Source organism: Bufo bufo, chromosome 6, assembly GCF_905171765.1.
Source record: "Bufo bufo chromosome 6, aBufBuf1.1, whole genome shotgun sequence".
Classification (NCBI taxonomy): domain Eukaryota; kingdom Metazoa; phylum Chordata; class Amphibia; order Anura; family Bufonidae; genus Bufo; species Bufo bufo.
In genome coordinates this window covers 83,858,594-83,881,089 of record NC_053394.1, presented here as the reverse complement: position 1 = coordinate 83,881,089, position 22,496 = coordinate 83,858,594, and the positions used below count along the sequence as shown (strand labels likewise).

The following is a 22,496-nucleotide window of genomic DNA, read 5'->3' as shown; positions in this document are numbered from 1 at the left end:
TTGTTAAGAGCTCATTTGCATCCCTTCCCTCCCAGAATTTCAGAGGAGCATGTATGGCCTATAAGTCTCCTCACGCAGATTAAGGCGCTCTATCCCTAAGGAGAGATCGTTCCCCCTTAACCCTGTATGGAATAGAAATGAACTGAGAAATGTTTGCATTAGATGACTAACGGCCAAGGTTAATCAAAGCTGGAGCTTTATAAAATGTTTACTTAACGTTCTCCGCCCTTTAATGGGTGAATGTCACCTTTGTTTAAATCTGTTCTCCAAATAAAACATAATTTGTGGTGTGCTGAACATTTATAGTGTGCGGCTGCAATATTTGGGGTGGTTTATTAAAAATGGAAAGTGTGAACATCCTCGTAACCTCACACTATAAACGCCGCCTGCTGATCATCGTGTGTACTGCTTGGAAATCTGAATGGTAAGGCCTGCTGATTAGAAGCAATGTGCTGTCATCCTTTGTTTATTTTACTTTTAACCTTCCAGCAAGTGCAGGAGCGGACTGGGAACTTAAAGTGGCCCTGGAAAAAATACAAAAAATGGCGCAGTTTTGTAGTCGGGGCCAAATTGATGGAGGGCAGGGCCAATACAAGTAGGCGTGTCCAGCAATACGGTATTGCAGCACATTATACCACCCCAACACAGCCAAATGCTACAGTCCATCACAAAATACTGCCCCACCAGCACAAAATACATCTCCAAAAACTTCCACTTGCAGGCCATGAGGAGGGCTCAGGCGGCCCCTTGGGCATCGACCCACCGGGAAGTTTCCCTGTAAGGTCTATGGACAATCCGTCCCAGAGCAAGTGACATTTTCATAAAACAGCTACAGGCTTGTGTTCAGTTTTCTATAAGTAAAGGGAACCCGTCAGCAAGATCATGTTGATCTAACCGGGGCCAGCCCTGGGTGCCCTGATTCAGGAGGCGGACTGGGAGTTTAAAGTGGCCCAATGTTGTCGGCGGGTCCAGATTGACAAAAGACAGAAGCAACACAAATAGGTAGGGACAACAGCCAGCAATACCATAGTAGAGCATGCTTCATTCATTTTTATGGGAGTTACAAGAACAGCTGAACAAGTGGGAATGCTGGGAGTTGTAGTTTCAGTTAGGGCAAAACATTGCGCGGTTGTCTGAACGAGCCCTTATAGTGCTGGAGTGCCGAAGGTTGCTGACCCCTGCTTTAGAATGTCCTACCTATTCTACCTAATCTATTCTTCAGGATTTTTGGTGCAGACATTATAATTGCTGCCCTTACAGTCAGTACCCTTTTCCATTAGCCATAGTGGAACGTGGCTACACAAGCTTCCCTTCCGCTGGAGAGCCTGGGGCGTTCGTACGTTACGTGGAGAGCCTTTTTATTCCAATTGGAACTCTATAAAGCCTAATTTCCCCCGGAACCGCTTAGGAATTTAAAAGTACTGTAGCTATAAGGGGTGCAAAGTTAGGCATCACACCAAGGCTCTGCTGCCTAAAAGGGCCCAAAGGCCCATCTGTCATATAAGAAGCCTCCAGTATGATAAATGGCACATAGTAGATGGGTTGTGGGGGTTCTTCCAATTTTTTTCATTTTTTTCCTCTGCTTCCCCTACAAAGGTCTAAAGGGGTTGTCTCGTGATCACAACCCTTTTAAAAAAATAAACCCCCCTCCCCGGCTCTCCATAAGATGTATGTATGGTCCATCATGGTGGGAGTGGTTTTTCGCACGGGTACGCAGGCCACCTTCTATGACATCCATATGACCTAATAGGTCATATGGACGGGGTTTGTCATAAAGGGACCACCCACTTAATTGATGGTATTCTGGTCACCACTAGGTGGAGCATATTGCTCCCTATTCATACAGTGCAGGCATACTTGGCATTTTTCATTTGTGTCCATTACCTTATGTTTGAAGGTGGAATAATCAACCTGAGCATTCCCATCGTGCTGCCCGTCTCTACAGAGGACAAGGAAAGACTGAGCAATGCCAAAGAATTTGCCCTGTCCTATGAGGGAAAGAGAGTGGCCATTGTGCGGAACCCTGAGTTTTATGAGCACAGAAAGGAAGAAAGATGCGCCCGTGTTTGGGGCACTACCTGTGCCAAGCATCCTTACGTCAAGGTAAGCTGTGCCGCCATATAGTCATAGTGCTGCTGTGGCTGGTGCTTACTATGTAGTATTGTAGTGGCTGCCATTACTGTATGACCATAGATTCATATATGTTAACTGACTTTACCATCCTGGTAAAGTCAGGATGGTGGAAGTCAAAGGGAAATTTCACCTCTAGGGGGAACGGGGCTGGATTATAGCATAGACAAATAGGGAAATTTCCCTGTGACTTCCACCATCCTGACTTTACCATGTCATTAACATGATCACAATCACCTATATGGCAGCATTATTTAATCAGCCCATCATTTTATGTTCAGTGTTATATAGGCTCGGTTGTGTTGGTGATGTACGGTAGTAATTTAGTATGTAGCCTCTTTTTTTGGTAACATTATGGCAGTATTACTCGCTATTTTCTGTCTTTAAAAAGGGGTATTCTGGTTACATTAAGTTATCCCCTATCCACAGGATAGGGGATAACTATTAGATGAGTGGGGGTCCTACTAATAGGACCCCCACCGACCACAAGAACTGGGGCCACGTACCCCCTGCAGCCCACTGAAAGGAACGGAGTGGCTGTTCTCGGCTGTCTCCAGAACTCCTATAGTAATGAATGGAGCGGCCAAGCGCATGCCTGATTAGCGGTTTCATTCATCTCAGGGGGCTGCAAGGGATACAGGGCCCCCGCTCTTGTGATCGGTGGAGGTCCCAGCATAATCCGACGTGACCAAAGATGCAAAGACATAAATGGGGACTACTTTCAGCATCTTATGTGACTTGTGGGTAATAAAAAAAAAAAGTTCAGTTGCTTGTTCATCTAGTGATACTCTCGGCTGGAGAAGGGCTACTTTTTCGTGGGCCACCCTGTATAATGTATGCCTATGGTCTCGCAATTTGATACGACACATACTGGGACGGGACAATCACACAAAAATATGACTTGGATTGATTTTTTTCCAGTGGTGCGTTGTAGCATTGCAACATCATAGACGTACATTATATCAAATATGGCACGACTTTCTTGTCACCGTATAGCCGTACCCTTAGCGGATTCCACACCCTTTTATCTGACCTTGTCGGGAGGACTCAGAGCTGCCCCGGCCCAGTCCTCTGATTAAATAAGTGCTCCCCCTGCTAGATCCTGTAATATCTATCATAAGATGTATATACACGGCCATCTTCACTGTGGCTCTTGTGAAACTACAACTCCCATTCTGCAGACACATGGGTTGGATACCACAGATACAGAGCATGAGGTAGATTGTGACAAGATTGTCATAATGTAAAAATAGCGGATAATATTATATATATATACGGATTTCTCCTGCTTTCTTCCAGCAGAGCACTAGTAGTCTTGTTCTTGCACACTGCTCTGTCTCCTGGAAACGTTCTGAATCCAAACAAATATTGGAAAATCTGGAAAATCGCCCTTAAATAAGTGTAATCATTAACAGGCTGTAATCTTCCATCTGACATATTGGATTGTTCATACTGAATATGGACAGACCGCAAACATGCACTGGGAGAGATTTCTCAAAACTGGTGGAAAGAACAATGGCTTACTTGTCCATAGCAACCAATCAGATTCCACCTTTCATTTTCCGAAGGAGCTCTGAAAAATGAAAGGAGGACTCTGATTGGTTGCTATGGGCAACTAAGCTAGTTCTACTTTACACCAGTTTTGAGAAATCTCCCCAACTGAGTCTTGTATTAATAATAAAAGGGGAAAATTGACTGTACTGTTGTCTTCAAGGGGTTTTTTGGGACTTAGATATGGAGGGCCCATCAATACCAGATCGTGGGGGTCTGACACTCATCACCCCAACCGTTTCAGGTGAACCAGATGCCAGAAACTATACAGTGGAAGGAAGACAGCATCTACTGTGTAGTTTCTGATGACGGCATCACTTGAATGGGAGCTGAGCTGTAGTACCATGGCAGGGCCACTACATAGTGTTTCCCTCCAGCTCCGTACACTGTATAGTTTACAGCACCAACGACTGCCCAAAACCACTAATTAATCAGGGTGTCGGGAGTCGGCCCTCCACCAATCTGATATTGATGACTTATCCCGAGAATACCTAAGTCCTGGAGGACCCCATTAACATGAGCACTGCAAATAATGAGAATAGGGTGTTTGAAAAATGAGGAAATTACTTTTTGCATTAGATGTGTTATGTCAGATATTTGTCTGTCATTATCGTTTTGTCACCAGAAGGTGCCATTTTTGCGTTCTCCAAAGGTTCTACTGATATTACAGCACACATTGTCTCACAGTATTAATAGAGTCACCTCTCCTGACAGGTCTGTTTTAGGGCTCATTCAGACGACCATATGCTGTCTGCCAAAATGCGGATCCGTTGTTTTTGCGGATTAAATGCAGACTAATTCACTATCATTTGGCACTTTTCTTCTGTTCTACGTCTCCGCAAAACAAATAAAACATGTCCTATACTTGTCTGTGAAAATCAGGACGTGGCCTCATTGAAGTTCGCAAAAATGCGGAATGCAATTTTTTTTTTTTGTGGGCATGCTGAACTGTTCGGAAAAAAATGGATCCGCATTTTTGCGGACAGTATACGGCCGTCTGAATGAGCCCTTAATAGCACACTGTTCAGAGAAACCCCTATTTAACCAGGAGAATGGTAAATCCTAGTTGTCAGTTTATTTGTACATTATTCAGAGGAATAACAGAGGAACAGGATGTTAGGGTCCATTCACACGTCCGTGTGTGTTTTGCGGATCCGTGGATCCACAAAACACGGACATCGGTGATGTGCGTTCCGCATTTTGTGGACCGCACATCGCCGGCACTTAATAGAAAATGCCTTTTTTCTTGTCCGCGATTGCGGATAAGAATAGGACATGTTTTTATTTTTTTCGGGATCAGAATTGCGGACCCGGAAGTGCGGATCCCCAATTCCGGATCCGGGCAGCACATCGTGCTGCCCCATAGAAATGAATGGGTCCGCAATTCCGTTCCGCAAAATGCGGAACGAAATTGCGGAAGTGTGAATGGACCCTTATTAGAATAGAGGCTCGAGAACTGATTTTTATTTTTTTTATATGTAATGCAAATATTTGCTACAGCAGCCATGTCGGGAGCAGTGACAGATCCTCTTCAAAGGGTCAATTTAATATGAATTTAGTTTTTACAAAAGCAAACAACTTATCTCTTCAGATGGTCCTGGAAAGTGGCGACTGGCTGGTTGGTGGCGATCTGGAGGTTCTGGAAAGAATCCAATGGGGAGATGGTTTAGATCAATACCGACTCACACCTCTGGAGCTGAAAGAAAAGGCAAAAGAAATGAATGCTGGTAAGTGTGGTACTTCTAGATACCGGGCAATTCCCTAATACACTGGCATTTACCATATGTCCCACCATAGAAAATACCGACATATCTTAGTGATGTCATCATCTATCTGTTGGGAGGCCAGTAAATGGGGTTCAGTTGCTGTTCCTGCGCAGATCAGGAGCGGCAGAGAAATTACTTACCTGGTGCCTTTCGTCTAGTAAATGTGGGGCCCAGGAGTCAGATCTTCTCCAATAAAACATTAAAGGGGTTTTCAGGGAGATAACATTTTTAAGACAAGGATCAGAAAGGGTTAAAAATAAAAAATAAGCCTTAGGCCCCTTTCACACGAGCGAGTTTTCAATGCAGGTGCAATCCGTGACGTTAACGCATAGCACCCGCACTGAATCCTGACCCATTAATTTAATTGGGTCTGTGTACGTGCGCGGTTTTTTTTTACGCATTAGTTCTGCGTTGCGTGTTCTATATTCTGCGTTTTTCTCGCAGCCCTGGCCCCAAAGAAGTGAATGAGGCTTCAGTGAAAAACACATTGCATCCGGAAGCAAGTGCGGGTGCGATGCGTTTTTCACTGATGGTCGCTAAGAGATGTTGTTTGTAAACCTTCCGTTTTTTACCACGTGTGTGAAAAACGCATCAAAACGGATTGCACCCGCGCGGAAAAAACGGAACGCAATCGCAGAGAAAACTGACTGAACTTTCTTGCAAAATGGTGTGAGTTTCACTGAACGCACCCTGAACGCATCCGGACCTAATCCGTCACGCTCGTGTGAAAGAGGCCTAAGGCCTCGTTCACATTTCCATTTTTCACTGACGTGTGTTGTCTGCATTTTCCACGGACAGCACATGTACCCATTCATTTTAACGTGTCCACATTTCAGTATATTTTAACTGACCGTGGGTCTGTGAAAAAAATCACGGAGACATGCACAAATTTGATCCGTGATGCGGACCAAACATGCCCATTATAGTCTATGGGTCTGTGGTCTGATGGCATCCGTGTTGTGTCGTGTTTGGTACGTTTTTCACTGACCATTGATAGGAGATGCTTTGGAAATTAACTTTCAGGTGAGCAGCATCCGTGAAATACGGATGACACACAGAGGGACACACAGACCAAACATGGACATCTTCATGGATGAAACACGGAAATGTAAACGAGGCTTCACTTGGGGTACATTCACACAACCATATGTATTTTGCGGTCTGCAAAATACGATGACATTTGTGTTGTATCTGTATTTTTTTTTTTTTGCAGACACATTGACTTCAATGGGTCAGTGAGACACATTTTGCTCCAAGTATAAGACATCTGTTTGTGGAACGGACATACGGATATGAAAATCTTTCGTGAAAAATAGAACATGTCCTATACTTGGCACAAAATGCTGCTAACGGACCCGCTGAAGTGAATGGGTCCACAAACAAAAAAAAAACATTTGCAACACGGACGTCATCCGTATTTTGCGGTTCCACTTTTTGTTGACCTCAAAATACATACGGTCAAATGCACCCTTACGCCCCCCCCCCAATCGCCTGTCGCTCCTCTGGTCCATGCTGCTTTCCACTTCCTGTTCTCGGCTCGTCACACAGGAAATAGCTTGGCATGGCTGCTCAGCCAATCACTGCCTGACATTGTGACCCGCCTCTGTCAGTGATTGGCTCGCATGGGAGCTCCAAACTATTTCCTGTGTGTCGAGCCAAGTACAGGAAGGGCGGAGCAGCAGGGACGGAACGACATTGGCGACGGATCAGGGAGTTAAGTAAGGAGCTTTTTTAACCCTTTATGGCCCTTTTAAAAAAAATGTTCCACCCCTTTAATGGCATATCCTAGTGATACTTCATAGGAAAACCCTGCATTGACCTTTAGTTTGTTAATGGAAGCAGCACATAATGCAACTTCCCAACATTTAAGCACAGATACTTCCGAACATATTAGATCCCTTAATGTATGGCTATTTCAGTGCTTTAAAATGATGGTGGCCTTAAAGAGGACCTGTCACCTCTCCTGAGGTGTCTGTTTTAGAAGCTACTTGGATTCCCACGTAATAATTTTGGAGCATCTATTGTTATGACTTTGTGCTGTGTAATTCCTGGATTATTCCTGCTAGAAGTTTACAAATAAGTTGTAAACTTGTAAACCCAGTAGTGGGTGTGTCTGACGCTGCCCAATCAGTGCTGCTAGTGTCAGGCTGTGCAGGTACACCCCCCCCCCCCCCAACTGGTAACACCCATCTGTACCTTTACTGCAAGCTGCTGGTAATTCATGCATAAAGTTCTAGTAGAAATAACAGAGGAATGGTACAATATAGTCATAAGGATAGATGCTCCAGAATTGTTATCACATGGGGAATGCAAGTAGTTACTACAACAGCCATGTCTGGAGAGGTGGCAGGTCCTCTTTAAGGGACATGCACATTATGACGCCCTTATATTTGGCCCTTCTACATGCATCCTTAAAGAACGCCTGCAAGAATATTGTATTGTAATGAACTGCCATCAGGAGACTAATGCATTCTTCACATAGCAATATCTGTGTGCAGCTTTGCATTGATTTCTATGTAAGCCGGTCTCTCCATTCAGTCATGGAGCCTGTAAATAGGGATGGGCGAATCGACTTCGGATGAAACATCCGAAGTCGATTCGCATTAAACTTTGTTAGAATACTGTACGGGGTGAGCGCTCCGTACAGTATTAGAATGTATTGGCTCCAAGGAGCCGAAGTTATAACTTTGCGTAGTCTCTCTGGACTTCGGATAATAACTTCAGAAATTAAATTCTACTGTTAAAAACCTTTCGCCGAACTCGGTTTCGGTTCCAATACATTCTAATACTGTACGGAGCGCTCGCTCCATACAGTATTCTAACAACGTTTAATGCTAATCGACTTTGTATGTTGCATCCGAAGTCGATTTGCTCATCCCTACCTGTAAACGGTCCCTTCTCAGCCACGTTTTAGGCTGGGTTTACCCGCTCCGGCCGCTATTTGCAGAAAAAACTCCACCCAGTAGCCACATGAATGTGCAGGTAAAGCTGAGGTCTCACATTCAAAATTGTGCAGCCATGGACCATCGCGGGAGGGCAGAGTTTCTTCTGCCGCCTGTAAACCCAGCTTTATGGTTTATATTCCGAAGTGTGGTTGATTATTTAACCCATTATGTACGTTTATTAAGGCCGGGTTCCCACTTTGCAGCTGTACTGTGGCTGTGGCGCCTTAAGCCTCATTCGCAGGTCAGTGTTCCACGTACATGTGCTGTATGTCTTCTCCACGGACAGCACACGTACACATCCATATTTTATCACAGTCCGTGGTTTTAGCACAGGAGCATGCTCTATTTTGCTGATTATAGTCTATGCGTTCGTGAAAAACACAGATGCCATTCGTGTTTTAAGGATCATTAGGAAGAGATGATTTGAAAATTATTTTTCAGCTGCACAGTGTCCGTGAAACACGGATGACACACTGACCACGCACGGATCCTTCACAAATGCATCAGTGACCACCTTTTCACAGTTTTGAGCACGGACTTGGACGTGTGAATGAGGTTTTAGATGGTCATCCGATCCAGCGAACATCAGTGAGTTCAGCCAATACACATCTAAATGTGTATGGCTAGTTTAGGGTGAGTTCACATTAGGGCTGAAACGATTACTCGATTGAATCGAGTAATTGGACACAAAAAAAATTATCGATGCAAATTTTTGGCATCGAGGATTCGTTTGTGTCATGTGACCACGGAGCGGGAGTGAAGCGCTTGCTATTACTTACCGCTCCGTGGTCACCCGCCGGTCTGCACCACGCTGCACTTTCTTCCTGACACATCGTCAGGTGATAGTGCGCGCTTACGTGCACTATGACCCGACGCTGTGTGACGTCAGGACGACAGTGCAGTGCGCAGAGAAGAAGATGGAGGAGCTGTGGAGCGGCGCACCTAAAGGAAAAGTAAGTATTGTCACTGGGGTCATAGCTAGGAGGGGGAGATGGTGGCACTGGGGGGGGAAGCTGATGGCACTGAGGGGGCAGCTGATGGCACTGAGGGGGCAGCTGATGGCACTGAGGGGGCAGCTGATGGCACTGAGGGGGCAGCTGATGGCACTGAGGGGGCAGCTGGTGGCACTGGGGGACAAGCTGGTGGCACTGGGGGGAATGGAGCTGATGGCACAGGGGGGAATGGAGCTGATGGCACAGGGGGAAACGGAGCTGATGGCACTGGGGGGAACTGATGCACTTGGGCTGATTGCACAGGGGGGAACGAAGAGTGTTGGGGACTGATGGCAGGGGGTCTGATGAGTTTTTATAAAGGTAAAGTCTATTAATTCATTTTTTTCTTAGTAGATTACTCGATTAATCGTAAAAAATGATCGATAGAATACTCGATTTCTAAAATAATCGTTTACTGCAGCCCTAGTTCACATCATCGTTTAGCTTTCTGTTCTTCTGATCAGGGCCGGTGCAACCATATAGGTGAACTAGGCGTTCGCCTAGGGCGCCGGCCTGCTGGGGGCGCCCTGGTGGGCTCCCCCTGACTGGGGCTGCAGCCCTGGGCGAGCGGCTCTTGAGCCGCCCCCAGCGCCGTTACAGGGGGGCCAGGAGGTGGAGGTCCTTCTTAAATATGGCAGAGCAGGCATCTGCTTACCCTGATGGCAGGTGCCTGCTCTGCCAGTAAATTATCGCAGGAGAGGAGGCGGGCGGCAAGGGAGGCTGTTCTAGCAGCTCCTCCCTCGTGCGCCCTCTGTGATGCCGGAATATGACGTCATTCCGGCCCCGGTATACTAAACGGCGCGCTGGAGGACTGAGGAGCTGCACCACACTGGACCCCAGGGAGGTGAGTGTTTAAGTGTTTGACTGAGTGAGTGTCTGCCTGTGTATTTATGTCAGTGAGTGAGTGTATGTCTGTCTTTCTGTCAGTAAATGTATGTGTGTCTGTCTGTCATTGAGTGTCTGTGTGTGTATGTCAGTGAGTGTGGATGTCTGTCGGTCAGTAAGTGTCTGTGTGTGTGTGTGTGTGTGTTTCAGTGGGTAGGTGTATGTCTGTCAGTGAGTGAGTGTGTGTCTGTCTGTCAGTGAGTGTATGTGTGTCTGTGAGTTTCTGTGTACGTCATTCAGTGAGTGTCTGTGTGTATGTGTGTCTGTCAGTGAGTGTATGTGTACGTCATTCAGTGAGTGTCTGAGTGCGTGTCTGTCTGTCAGTGAGTGAGTGACATGAGGGGGCGGCAAAATGGATCTTTGCCTAGGGCGGCAAAAATCCTTGCACCTGCCCTACTTCTGATCCATCAGAAGAAGAGAAAAAAACAGGATCCTGTTGCATCAGTTAACATCTATTTGAGCCATTTCTGTCTAAGTTTTTTAGGCTATTTTCACATCTGTGTTTTTGCTGGATCATTCACGGATTAGCAAAAACGCTCCCGTCATGATAATACAACCGTCTGCATCCGTTATGAACGGATCCGGTTGTATTATATCTAAAATGGCCAAGACGGATCCGTCTCTAAAACCGTTGTAAGTCAATAGGGGACTGATCCGTTTTCTTTTGTGTCAGAGAAAACGGATCTGTCCTCTTTGACTTACATTGTGAGTCATGATGGATCCGTCCTGCTCCACATCTCAGGACGCACTCAAAAACGAAACAGAACTGAATGCATTGTGGTGCTCTCTGCTCCCTTCAGTTCAGTTTGACAATGAATGGGGACAAAACTGAAGCGTTTTCCTCCGCGATTGAGATGCTATGACGGATCTCAATAGCGGAAAGGGAAAACGCTGGTGTGAAAGTAGCCTTAGACGGAAAATAATACTGCTTGCAGGACTTTTTTTTCCTCTTAAAAACGGAAATGGCTCAAACAGATAACAACTGATCCATTTTTTTTACAGGATCCTGTTTTTTTCCCTCTCTCTCTTCTTCTGACGGATCAGAAGAACGGAAAGCTAAACAGTGATGTGAATGCATCCTTATCGGAGGAGGACCCCTTTAATAATAACCATATATAACGCTACAGATTACAGTGATATCCCATGAACCTGTGTATATTGAGCCCGGGTGCTGTGGGTAGCGCTCACTAATAACTGGTATTTATGACCTTTGTAGGTGGCACAGCCCAGTACAGGGGAGGAGGGAGACTGTACACTCTGTCCTAGAGAAAGCTTCTCGGCGTGACCTCACTCTAACTATATTGTTTGTCTTACGATAAAGCAATCTGTTATCTGCTGCAAAGCTTGTCCTCATAAGACTCGAAATCGTTTCCATCGTTTAATGCATTCTCTTTATTGCTCTTCTCCCAGACGCTGTCTTCGCTTTCCAACTCCGCAACCCTGTCCATAATGGACACGCTCTGCTCATGCAGGATACTAGGCGCCACCTGCTATCTAGGGGATATAAGTGCCCAGTACTTCTCTTACACCCACTTGGAGGGTGGACCAAAGACGATGACGTGCCTCTGGATTGGCGCATGAAGCAACACGCAGCTGTACTTGAAGAAGGTGTCTTGGACCCAAAATCCACCATTGTTGCTATCTTTCCGTCACCAATGTTGTACGCAGGACCCACAGAGGTGAGTAGGTATTAAATAGCAGTAATATGAGAGGTAAATGTTAAAGGGGGTCGATTGATTTCGACACTGTCTTATACATTAGCGTAGATAGAGATAGTAAAACCCGGAACAAAGAACGAGTGCAAAGAAAATCTGCTGGTGTCCCCGACATTACACAAGGTTTAAATGGCCGGGAAGTAATGGTTAATATGTCCTGGTGATCACAGCTTTCAACTCCAATACCCTCCACAATGCAATCATTTAGATGTAAGGGGTCCCTATCAATACAGATTAGTCCTCAGGCGGGACACGTTTGTGAGATGTGACGGCGATGGCTTATTGGTTGTCCCATGGCTTTGTCAGAAACAGATATAACCAGGGAATATTTGAAACAATTTATAAAAATTTGCAGTATTTAGACTGATGAGAACAACTTACATGGTTAGGGCTCATTCACACAAACATAATTTTCTTCCGTTTGCATTCCGTTTTTTTTATTTTTTTTCTACAGGTCCATTTGCGGAACTAATCATTTGCATGGGGCTTGGAAAAAAAACAGTCCGCATGTCCGTTCCGCCCAAAAAAAATAGAACATGTCCTATTCTTGTCCATTTTGCAGACAAGGAGAAGCATTGTTACAATGGATCTGCCAAAAAAAACAGATGCAACGCGAACGTCACATGGATGTTATCCATTTTTATTTGCGGATCCGTGTTTTGCGGACCACAAAATACATAGTCGTGTGCATGTACTTGCTCACTAGAGTACCCTCTGGTGGGCCTACGCTCTGACCCAATAATGTGCCACACGCGGAAGATTGTGTGGCAGAAAATTCCACGACTGAAAATCAGTACCATTTGAATGGGGGCAGTGAGCACATGGATTTCTGCACGCCCCATTAAGAACTGATTTTCATTCCCAGAGGAAATTTCTGTCCCAAAATCTGCTGCGTGTGAAGGCACCCTTAAAGGCAGGCATTCTCAAACTGCGGCCCTCCAGCTGTTGCAAAACTACAACTCCCAGCATGCCCGAACAGCCTACAGGTATCAGCCTACAGCAGGGCATTGTGGGAGTTGTAGTTTTACAACAGCTGGAGGGCCACAGTTTGAGGATGCCTGCTTAAAGGGACTGAGCACGATTTTGATATTGATGGCCTATCCTCACTGATAGGTCATCAATATTAGATTGGTGGGGGTCCAACACCTGGCACCCCCTACCGATCAGCTGTTTGAAGAGTTAGCAGCGCTCGTACGAGTGCCGCGTCCTCCATCGAGCTTGTAGCGCTGGTGCAAGGTAGTTACAGCTTTCTATCCCATTCAAATGAACAGGAAAGGAAGGTGTAATTACACTGCGCCGCCACTGCAAGGTAGACGCTGTGCGGGTAAACTGAGGAGGACCCTGCATTCGTATGAGTGCCGCCTCAGCTGATCGGTGGGGGTGCAGGGAGGATAAGTCATCAATATCCTGACACTCCACAACCCCTTTAATACATACCCACCATGTATACAAAGACCCTAATAATTAAAACTTCTAGCAAAAAAAAACATTCCACAGGCGTGTTAACAAGACAGGAACATTAGTTCAGGGTGTTTCAGAAAACAAAATCCATGGCTGATATCTGCAGCTGGTTTTATATGGAGAACTGGCAGACAAATACGTTTCCTGCGCCATATTTTATCTTAACGATTTTATTTGACAGTAGATGGGAGGCGTCTGGCTGGGGTTGTGCATAGCTGAGAAGATAGAAAACGAAAACATTTCTAGAACACTGACCTGTATCCCAGACCTTTCAAAGATGTTGAAAATGTCCATCTGTAATTGCGTTGAGGCTGCACATGGATACTAGCGTTGTACGGCAACAAACCTGGAGATTTATCTTTCTATACACTGAACTAAAGGGCTTATTACACTTATCTGGAACACATTTCATAGGAACTTGTTCAAACTAATTGTACTTGTGCTCCGAACCAGCAAATGTCTGTTTGTTGGCTAATTGTATCTTGTAGGCCTCATGTATAAGGGCTCATGCACACGAACGTTTTTTTTTTTTGCGTTCCGTATACGGGCCGTATTTTGATTCCATATATGGTCTGTATACGAAACCATTCATTTCAATGGGTCCGCAAAAGATGCGGACAGCACTCTGTGTGCTGTCCACATCCGTCGCTCCGTTCCGTGACCCCACAAAAATTATGAGACATGTCCTATTCTTTTCCGTTTTGCGGACAAGAATAGGCATCTCTATAATGGGCCTCCTGTTCCGTTTCGCAAATTGCGGAAGGCACGCAGGCGGCATCTGTTTTTTGCGGATCCGCAATTTGCAGACCGCAAAAGACTTCACGGTTGTGTGCATGAGCCCTTAGGGTCCATTCACACGTCCGTAAGTGTTTTGCGGATCCGCAAATTGCGGATCCGAAAAACACAGACACCTGCAGTGTGCAATCTGCAATTTCCGGACCGCACATCACAGACACTATAATAGAAGATGCCTTTTCTGGTCCAAAATAATTTTTTTTTCAGGAACATAATTGCTGATCCTGAAAAAACGGATGCGGATCCCGAAAATGCAGATTCGCGTCCGTTCCAGCCCCATTGAAAGTGAATGGGTCAGCAAATTGTGGAACGAATGCGGACCCAAATTACGGGAAGTGTGAATGGACCCTTAGAATGTATTTTTGGTCCATGTCCGATTTGCATTTTTTTTGCAGATTACACTGAGCCATTAATTTCTATGGGTCCTCCAAAAAAACAAATGATGCCCATGTGCTATCCGCATCCGTGAGACTAGGTCACAAATTATAGTACCTGTCCTATTCTTGCCCGTTTTGTGGACAAGAATAGGCTTTTCTACAATGAGTACCGTGAAAATTGTGGGATGCACATAGACCGCATCCGTGTTTTGCAAAGCCACAATTTGTGGACCACAAACACTGGAGGCTTTATGCAGAATGAAAGTTGCTTGATTATCAGCAGTACATGGTCCTCTGTAATTGGGGATGTGCAGCTGATAATTAGTACAACAAAATAGGGGAGGCCTGGAGAAATGATCGCGGTAGTAAATTATTAAAATTACGAGCGTATGCTTTGACCCTGAATAGGTTTGTTTGGTCAAAACCAATATTAGGCTTTTGGGGCTGAAGATGTGTAGGTGAAGGTAAAAGGGGGTAAAGGGTCCACCTTGTATATCGCTGCACCTTAGTACAATATGATATTTCTCCTACGTGCCCCTATTATTTAATATTTCCCCACCTATGTACAAGAGGCATGTCTGTTCCCTGTATGCTGTGAGCAATGCACCCCGTTCCTAAGTATCCTAAGGTCATAAGTGTCTGAATGGTGGGGTTTTGACACCCAGGGCTCCCGCTGATTAGCTGTTTGAAAAGGTTCCTGTAAGCGCCATGGCCTTCTCCCTGCTCACCAGGCACAGTGCCGTACATTGTATAGCGGCTGCGCTTGGAATCACAGCTCAGCCCCATTCATTCAATGGGGCTGAGCTGCGCCTAGGTCATGTGACCGATGAACGTGACGTCATATGGCCCAGGCAAAGCTTGCTACTGCGAGCACCGGTACCTTCTCAAATAGATGATTGGCGGGGTTCCTGGGTGTCAGACCCTCACCGATCAGATACTGAGAACCTATCCAGAGGATAGGTTCTCAGTATGTAAGTCTCAGAAAAGCCCTTTAAATATATACAGGTCACCGATGCGGTTATCCCTTAGCTAACCGCTCACTAGTTAAAACCTAAAGCCAGATGCTCGCCTCGACATGTTTCGCTACTTTATGGCTTCAGCTTTCGCACTAGCTCCATACCCCTGATGAAGGAAAATAAACTTGTTAGAAAAATAAACTTTACAATATTTTTATTGCATGTATATTTCAATAATACGGTACCTTATTTGAAGGAGCTGACCTCAAATAGTGAGCATAGCAGAATGCATCAAGCAACACATATTTGGAAGCTGCTGAATGTTAGGGCAGAACCTTTGGGGGTATTTCACTATAGTGAGGTCTTTAAAGGGAACCTGTCACTGGGATTCTGTGTATAGAGCTGAGGACATGGGTTGCTACATGGCCGCTAGCACATCCGCAATACCCAGTCCCCATAGCTCTGTGTGCTTTTATTGTGTAAAAAAACAACGATTTGATACATATGCAAATTAACCTGAGATGAGTCCTGTCCCTGACTCATCTCACGGACAGGACTCATCTCAGGTTAATTTGCATATGTATGAAATCGGTTTTTTTACGCAATAAAAGCACACAGAGCTATGGGGACTGGGTATTGCGGATGTGCATCCTGCAACCCATGTCCTCAGCTCTATACACGAAATCCCGGTGACAGGTTCCCTTTAAAGGTGTTCAATTATTATCATTATTACTAAAATAATATTTATATATATATCATATTTTTCCACGTTAACACAATTATGGCTACGATAACGGTATGAGGCTTGCTCTATTGTGTCCAAAGCTTAGGTACGGAATAAGAGAACCAGGACCTCCAGAGGACAATCAGGTTACAGTGCAGGTTCAGGAATGCATTTTGCAATGCATTTCAGGTCCGAATCAGATAACTGAAGCTAAAATTGGTTGTAAACCGTTACCCCTTGAAGCCCGATATTTATATGTAAGCATTTACTTTGATGGTTCCCCTGGTAAAAATGAGACGGAAGAACTCTATAGTTTTTTACTCACAAAACTATACCTAAAATACATGTATGCATGTGTAAAGCGGATTATAAAAGCCATGTCTCTATCATGTTCTTTTCTTCACAGGTTCAGTGGCACTGCAGGTCTCGGATGATCGCTGGATCCAACTTCTATATAGTAGGCAGAGACCCTGCTGGTATGCCACATCCTGAGACCAAAGTGGATCTCTACGAGCCATCACATGGTGGAAAAGTCCTGAGCATGGCCCCAGGATTGACTTCTGTGGAGATCATCCCATTCAGAGTGGCTGCCTACAACACAAAGAACAAAGCCATGGAGTTCTATGACAAAGAAAGGTAGGATGTCTGGTGGGCAGGTGCCCAGGAGCCACACATAGGTTGGATTGAGGTCCTCAGCCCTAAAGGAGTTGCAACAGAACACCTTCAGGTGTAGCAATATTAGAGATATGCAACTTAATGCACAAGTTGTTAGATGCCTCAGGTAGGCTGCCTGACGGTGCAAGACTGAATTATCCTCACACCCAAAGCCATCTGCCCATGCAGCTTACGGCCATAGCCACATGGAGCTGAGAACAATAGCTAAAACTGTGTCCTTTCCCAAGGTCAGTTGAGCAAAAGAATTAATTAGCAAACACCTTTTAAAATCTACATTTAAAGAGGACCTTTCACCACCCCTGACATGCCTGTTATAATAGCTTCATGCATTCCCCATGTAATAACTATTCTGGAGCATCTATTCTTATGGCTCTATGTTGTGCCATTCCGTTATTATTTCTACTAGAAGTTATGAATGAATTGCTAGCAGTCTGCAGTAAGGGTACAGAGGGGAGGTAACCAGTTGGGGGTGTGTACCTGCACAGACTTACAATGGCAGCACTGATTGGATAGAGTGATTCTGCACAGGTACACCCCCCCAACTGGTAACCTCCCCTCTGTACCCTTACTGCAGACTGCTAGCAATTCACTCATAACTTCTAGTAGAAATAATAAAGGAATGGCATAACATACAGACATAAGAATAGATGTTCCAGAATTGTTATTACATGGGGAATGCATGAAGCTATTAAAACAGGAATGTCAGGAGAGATGACAGCAACTCTTTGGCACCCGTTTCCATATAAGTAGTAATGTCAAGGCTGGAAGTTTGTAATCATAAAGTTCTTCAAAGAGATTACTGCCATTATAGGGAAGCTGTCATCCCTTTCATGCTGCCCAAACCATGGGCAAAAATAAATCCCGACAACCTCCTATGAACGTTTTACTTTGAAATGTTGATGCGTTTTAGAAAAAAACAAGGAGAACACATCCATTACATTTTTTTCTGCCAGTTTTCTGGCATAGAAAAGTCGCAAATTTTGGAGCAAGTCCCATTTTGCAGCAAAATGTGTGACGTTTTCCCTTTCTCTTCGACCCCCTCCACTTTTGTAAAAAAAAATAAGGTGGGGAGTGAGCGGGCTGCTGGAGTTCAGTTCTGGTTCACGGGCCTCTCCTAATAATTGTGACGCAATTTACTCTAGCAAAGCACAGATTATGACCAGCATAGTAAACACCAGTCTTGTCAAATTTCTTCGATAGCTTTACACGGAGTTGGGCTAAGTGGGAAGAGTCCAGGCATAGGGAAAAGAGTCCACTGTGCGATGATTATTGTGAAAAATGAAAATCAGACATATAGTACTCTTTCTAAAAAAAATCTAGAACCAGCCCTGTGCCACACATGGAACCACAGATCTCCCCATTCCTTGCGCCAACTGTTCTGCTAGTTTTCAGTCTGGCAGCGCAGGGGGGGTGTCCTTTCAGGGAATGCGTCATTTCTGCAGCTGTCTCCCTATTTCATAACTCAGTGAGCATGGCCTTTCTGCTGCAGCCCTCTGTCTCTGTAACTGCCACAGAAGATATGGCTACTAACAATTGAAGATTTAAACTGAGAAAGTGCGACCACCTCAGTGAGGTGGACAAAAAATAAGGAAAAGAATGAACAGCAGGTGGCGCTATACAGATAGATTTTATTGAATAGCTCAGTGGCTAGACTAAATTTTATGCAATTTACAAATGTATTAAGATCCAGGTGCTGGTGTGAAAAATGTAGAATACATTTCATGGCACAACCCTTTTTATGAGGACTCTGCCTATTTGGAAAGTGCAGTGGAGACTCTTCACCCTGTGCCCTGCTCATCTTTAAAACAGTTTAAGGTGGGTTCACATCACGTTAGGAAAAAAAGGATACAAAAACGCAGCACACCACTTTCTTGTATCCTGCACAGGCCAGTAAAAAAAGTACAGTATTTTTCGCTTTATAATACGCACCTGTTGATAAGATGCACCCCAGGTTTTAAAGAAGGAAAATATTTTTATCAGACCTCATATCAGATCCTCAGATCAGGCCCCCATATTAAATCCTCCAAGACATTACATGAGACCCCCATATCAGCACATTACATGAGACCCCCATATAAGGACATTACATGAGACCCCCATATCAGCACATTACATGAGACCCCCATATCGGCACATTACATGAGACCCCCATATCGGCACATTACATGAGACCCCCATATCGGCACATTACATGAGACCCCCATATCGGCACATTACATGAGACCCCCATATCGGCACATTACATGAGACCCCCATATCAGCACATTACATGAGACCCCCATATCGGCACATTACATGAGACCCCCATATCGGCACATTACATGAGACCCCCATATCGGCACATTACATGAGACCCCCATATCGGCACATTACATGAGACTTTCATATTAGACCCGCATCAGATGCCCATCAGACCTTCTTTAGACCTCATATCAGCCCTCCATTTCAGACCCCCATACCACTAGACCCCCATCAGACCTCAGATCAGACCTTAAAATAAACTTTTACCTCCCCTGCGCCGCAGCTCCGCTCTGGATCCGGCGGTCTCTTTAGAAGTCATGCTCCCGTCTTCTCTGGCCGGCGCTGCATGATCAGCTGACTTCGTGCACCGTCGGGTCATAGTGAACGCACTACATCCTGACGCTGTATGCGGTCAGGACAGTGCGCCCGTGGCCCCAGAAAGGAAGACCAGGGAGGATGAGTACAGAAAGCGCTCACAGTGTTTCACTCCCCTCTCCTGGCACATAATGCATACTAGTGAATGCTTCCATAATTGAAGCTCTCACTAGTATTCGCTTTATAAGGCTCACTGCCATTTTCCACCCACTTTTGGGGAAGGGGGGGGCGGGGAGTGCGTCTTATAAAGCGAAAAATACGGTATATGTTGTTTTTTTACAGTGGTAAAAAAAGGTATACTTATTTTTTTTACAATGGAACTCTATGGCACCAGTCTGAGACATCCATTTAACATATATGATTTTTGTATATGTTAAAACAGGCATGCCCAACCTGCGGCCCTCCATCTGTTTCAAAACTACAACTCCCAGCATGCCCTAATAGCTGTAGCCTTTACAGGCATCCTGGGAGTTGTAGTTTTGCAACAGCTGGAGGGCCGCAGGTTGGGCATGCCTTCATTACAGTAGCCGCTATTTCTGTACACACCCTCTCTGACTTAGGGCTCATGCACAAGACTGTATGTATTTTGCGGTCCTAAAAAACAGATCCACAAAAAATACGAATGACGTCGGTGTGCATTCCGTATTTTGGGGAACAGAACAGCTGGCCCTTAAAGGAACAGTCCTATCCTTGTCCGTTATGCGGACAATAATAGGACATGTTCTATTATTTTGCGGAATGGACATACGGAAACGGAATGCACACGGAGTAACTTCCTTTCTTTTTTTTTTGTGGACCCATTGAAATCAATGGTTCCGCATATGGTCCGCAAAAATAACAGAATGGACATGAAAAGAATACGGTTGTGTGCATGAGCACTTAGAGAGAGCGAGTTCACAGAACTGGGCACCCTCTTTAGGCTACTTTCACACTTGCGTTCGGAGCGGATCCGTCTGATGTTTCATCAGACGGATCCGCTCCGATAATGCAGACGTTCGCATCCGTTCAGAACGGATGCGTCTGCATTAAAACTTAGAAAATTTTCTAAGTGTGAAAGTTGTCTGAGCGGATCCGTTCAGACTTTACATTGTAAGTCAATGGGGAACGGATCCGCTTGAAGATTGAGCCATATAGTGTCATCTTCAAGCGGATCCGCCCCCATTGACTTACATTGTAAGTCTGGACGGATCCGCACGGCCAGGCGGACACCCGAACGCTGCAAGCAGCGTTCAGGTGTCCGCTCACTGAGCGGAGCGGAGGCTGAGCGCTGGCAGGCGGATGCATTCTCAGTGGATCCGCCTCCACTGAGAATGCATTGGGGCCAGACGGATGCGTTCGGGGCCGCTCGTGAGCCCCTTCAAACGGAGCTCACGAGCGGACACCTGAACGCTAGTGTGAAAGTAGCCTTAACCGGGCATAAGAACAGGGGCATCCTGATTGGACAACCAGTACAAGATAATAGATGGAGGTCCCACACTGAGGATACGCTGTGTCCAGTTCAGCTCCCTGCACTAATCATGGGGTCGGGCTTTAAAGGCGTTGTGCTGAATCGGAACATTCCTTTAGCTATTCTGTGATGTAACGATAGCCGCACTGAAGGGATGCTTTCCCTTTTTTTTATTTTAGACACAATGAATTTGACTTCATCTCTGGAACCCGCATGAGAAAGCTGGCACGTGAAGGAGAAAACCCCCCAGATGGTTTCATGGCCCTTAAAGCCTGGAAAGTCCTGACAGATTATTATTGCTCCCTGGAGAAGAAGAGTTGATTTGCGTCACAGGGAATGTTCTAGTGTTTTCTACTTTTTTTTTTTTATAATCAAATTTTAAATCTATTTCCATGTTAATTTCTAAACTATTTTAAAGCTTTTAATACAATTATAATGACTATTTTTTTATAATTAATAATCGCTTGCCAGCTAAACAAAAATGTTGCACTTTGACAAATTCCAGCAGTTACATCTCTTGTAGGTTGAGACCTCTGTTCTGTGTCCTCTGGAAGTTAGCATACCTTCATGTAATAATAAGACATACGTGTGCGGATAGACATTTATATTCTCTGTACCGTATTTCATTTACTGGACCTGCAGTTTGTGCTTAAGAGCTGCTCTTCTTACTAGAACGTAGGACATTAAAGGGACCTATGACATTGGCTGACCTGGTGCATGGTCGCTTGGCAGCTGAAGCCATCTGTGTTGGTCCCATGTTCATATCTGTGTCCACATTGCTGAGAAAAATGAAATTATACTATATGCAAATGAGCCTCTAAGAGCAACGTGGGTGTTCTCATTACACCTAGAGGCTCTGCTCTCTCTGCAACTGCCGCGCCCTCTGTACTTTGACTTTAGGAGAAGTCAGGGCCGGGCGTGATCATGTTTACACTGCCTGGTCCTGTCAATCAAAATGCAGAGGGTGCGGCAGTTGTGAAGAGAGCAGAACCTCTAAGTGTAACGGCAACGCCCAGGTTGCTCCTAAAAGCTCATTTGCATATATTAAAACATAATTTTTCTCAGCAATGCGGACACAGATATGAAGATGGGACCAACAGATGTCTTCAGCTGCCAAGCGCACATGTAACAGGTCAGCCAGTGTCATAGGTACAAATCTGCTGACAGATGCCCTCTAAAGGGATTTTCCCACAAACAATGCTTACCCCCTAACCACAGCTTAGCAGTCGGACCCCCAGCAATCAGATACCTATCATCTCTCTCTGTTTGGATAGGGGATGAGTATTGTTAGTCGGAAAATTCCTTTAACTTCCAATCACAGTAAGTTATTTGGTGGCTCTGGAGACACAACTTATAGGTACGGCCCCTTTCACACGGGCGAGTATTCCGCGCGGGTGCAATGCGTGATGTGAACCCATTGCACCCGCACTGAATCCTGACCCATTCATTTCTATGGGGTTG

At 45.2% G+C, this 22,496-nt stretch overlaps 1 protein-coding gene across 2 annotated transcripts in view; it reads left to right on the top strand.

Annotated features, from left to right (window-relative positions):
* PAPSS2 (3'-phosphoadenosine 5'-phosphosulfate synthase 2) overlaps positions 1-21,791 on the top strand; it is a 103,141-nt gene extending 81,350 nt beyond the window's left edge. For both annotated transcript variants that reach the window (XM_040437387.1, XM_040437386.1), the window contains 5 exons: positions 1,898-2,103; positions 5,273-5,408; positions 11,680-11,948; positions 16,704-16,933; positions 21,215-21,791. In XM_040437387.1, the coding sequence (XP_040293321.1) occupies positions 1,898-2,103; positions 5,273-5,408; positions 11,680-11,948; positions 16,704-16,933; positions 21,215-21,356 (983 nt within the window). In that variant the 3' untranslated portion in view covers positions 21,357-21,791. The remainder of the gene's footprint in view (positions 1-1,897; positions 2,104-5,272; positions 5,409-11,679; positions 11,949-16,703; positions 16,934-21,214) is intronic.
* Positions 21,792-22,496: the final 705 nt, after the last annotated feature.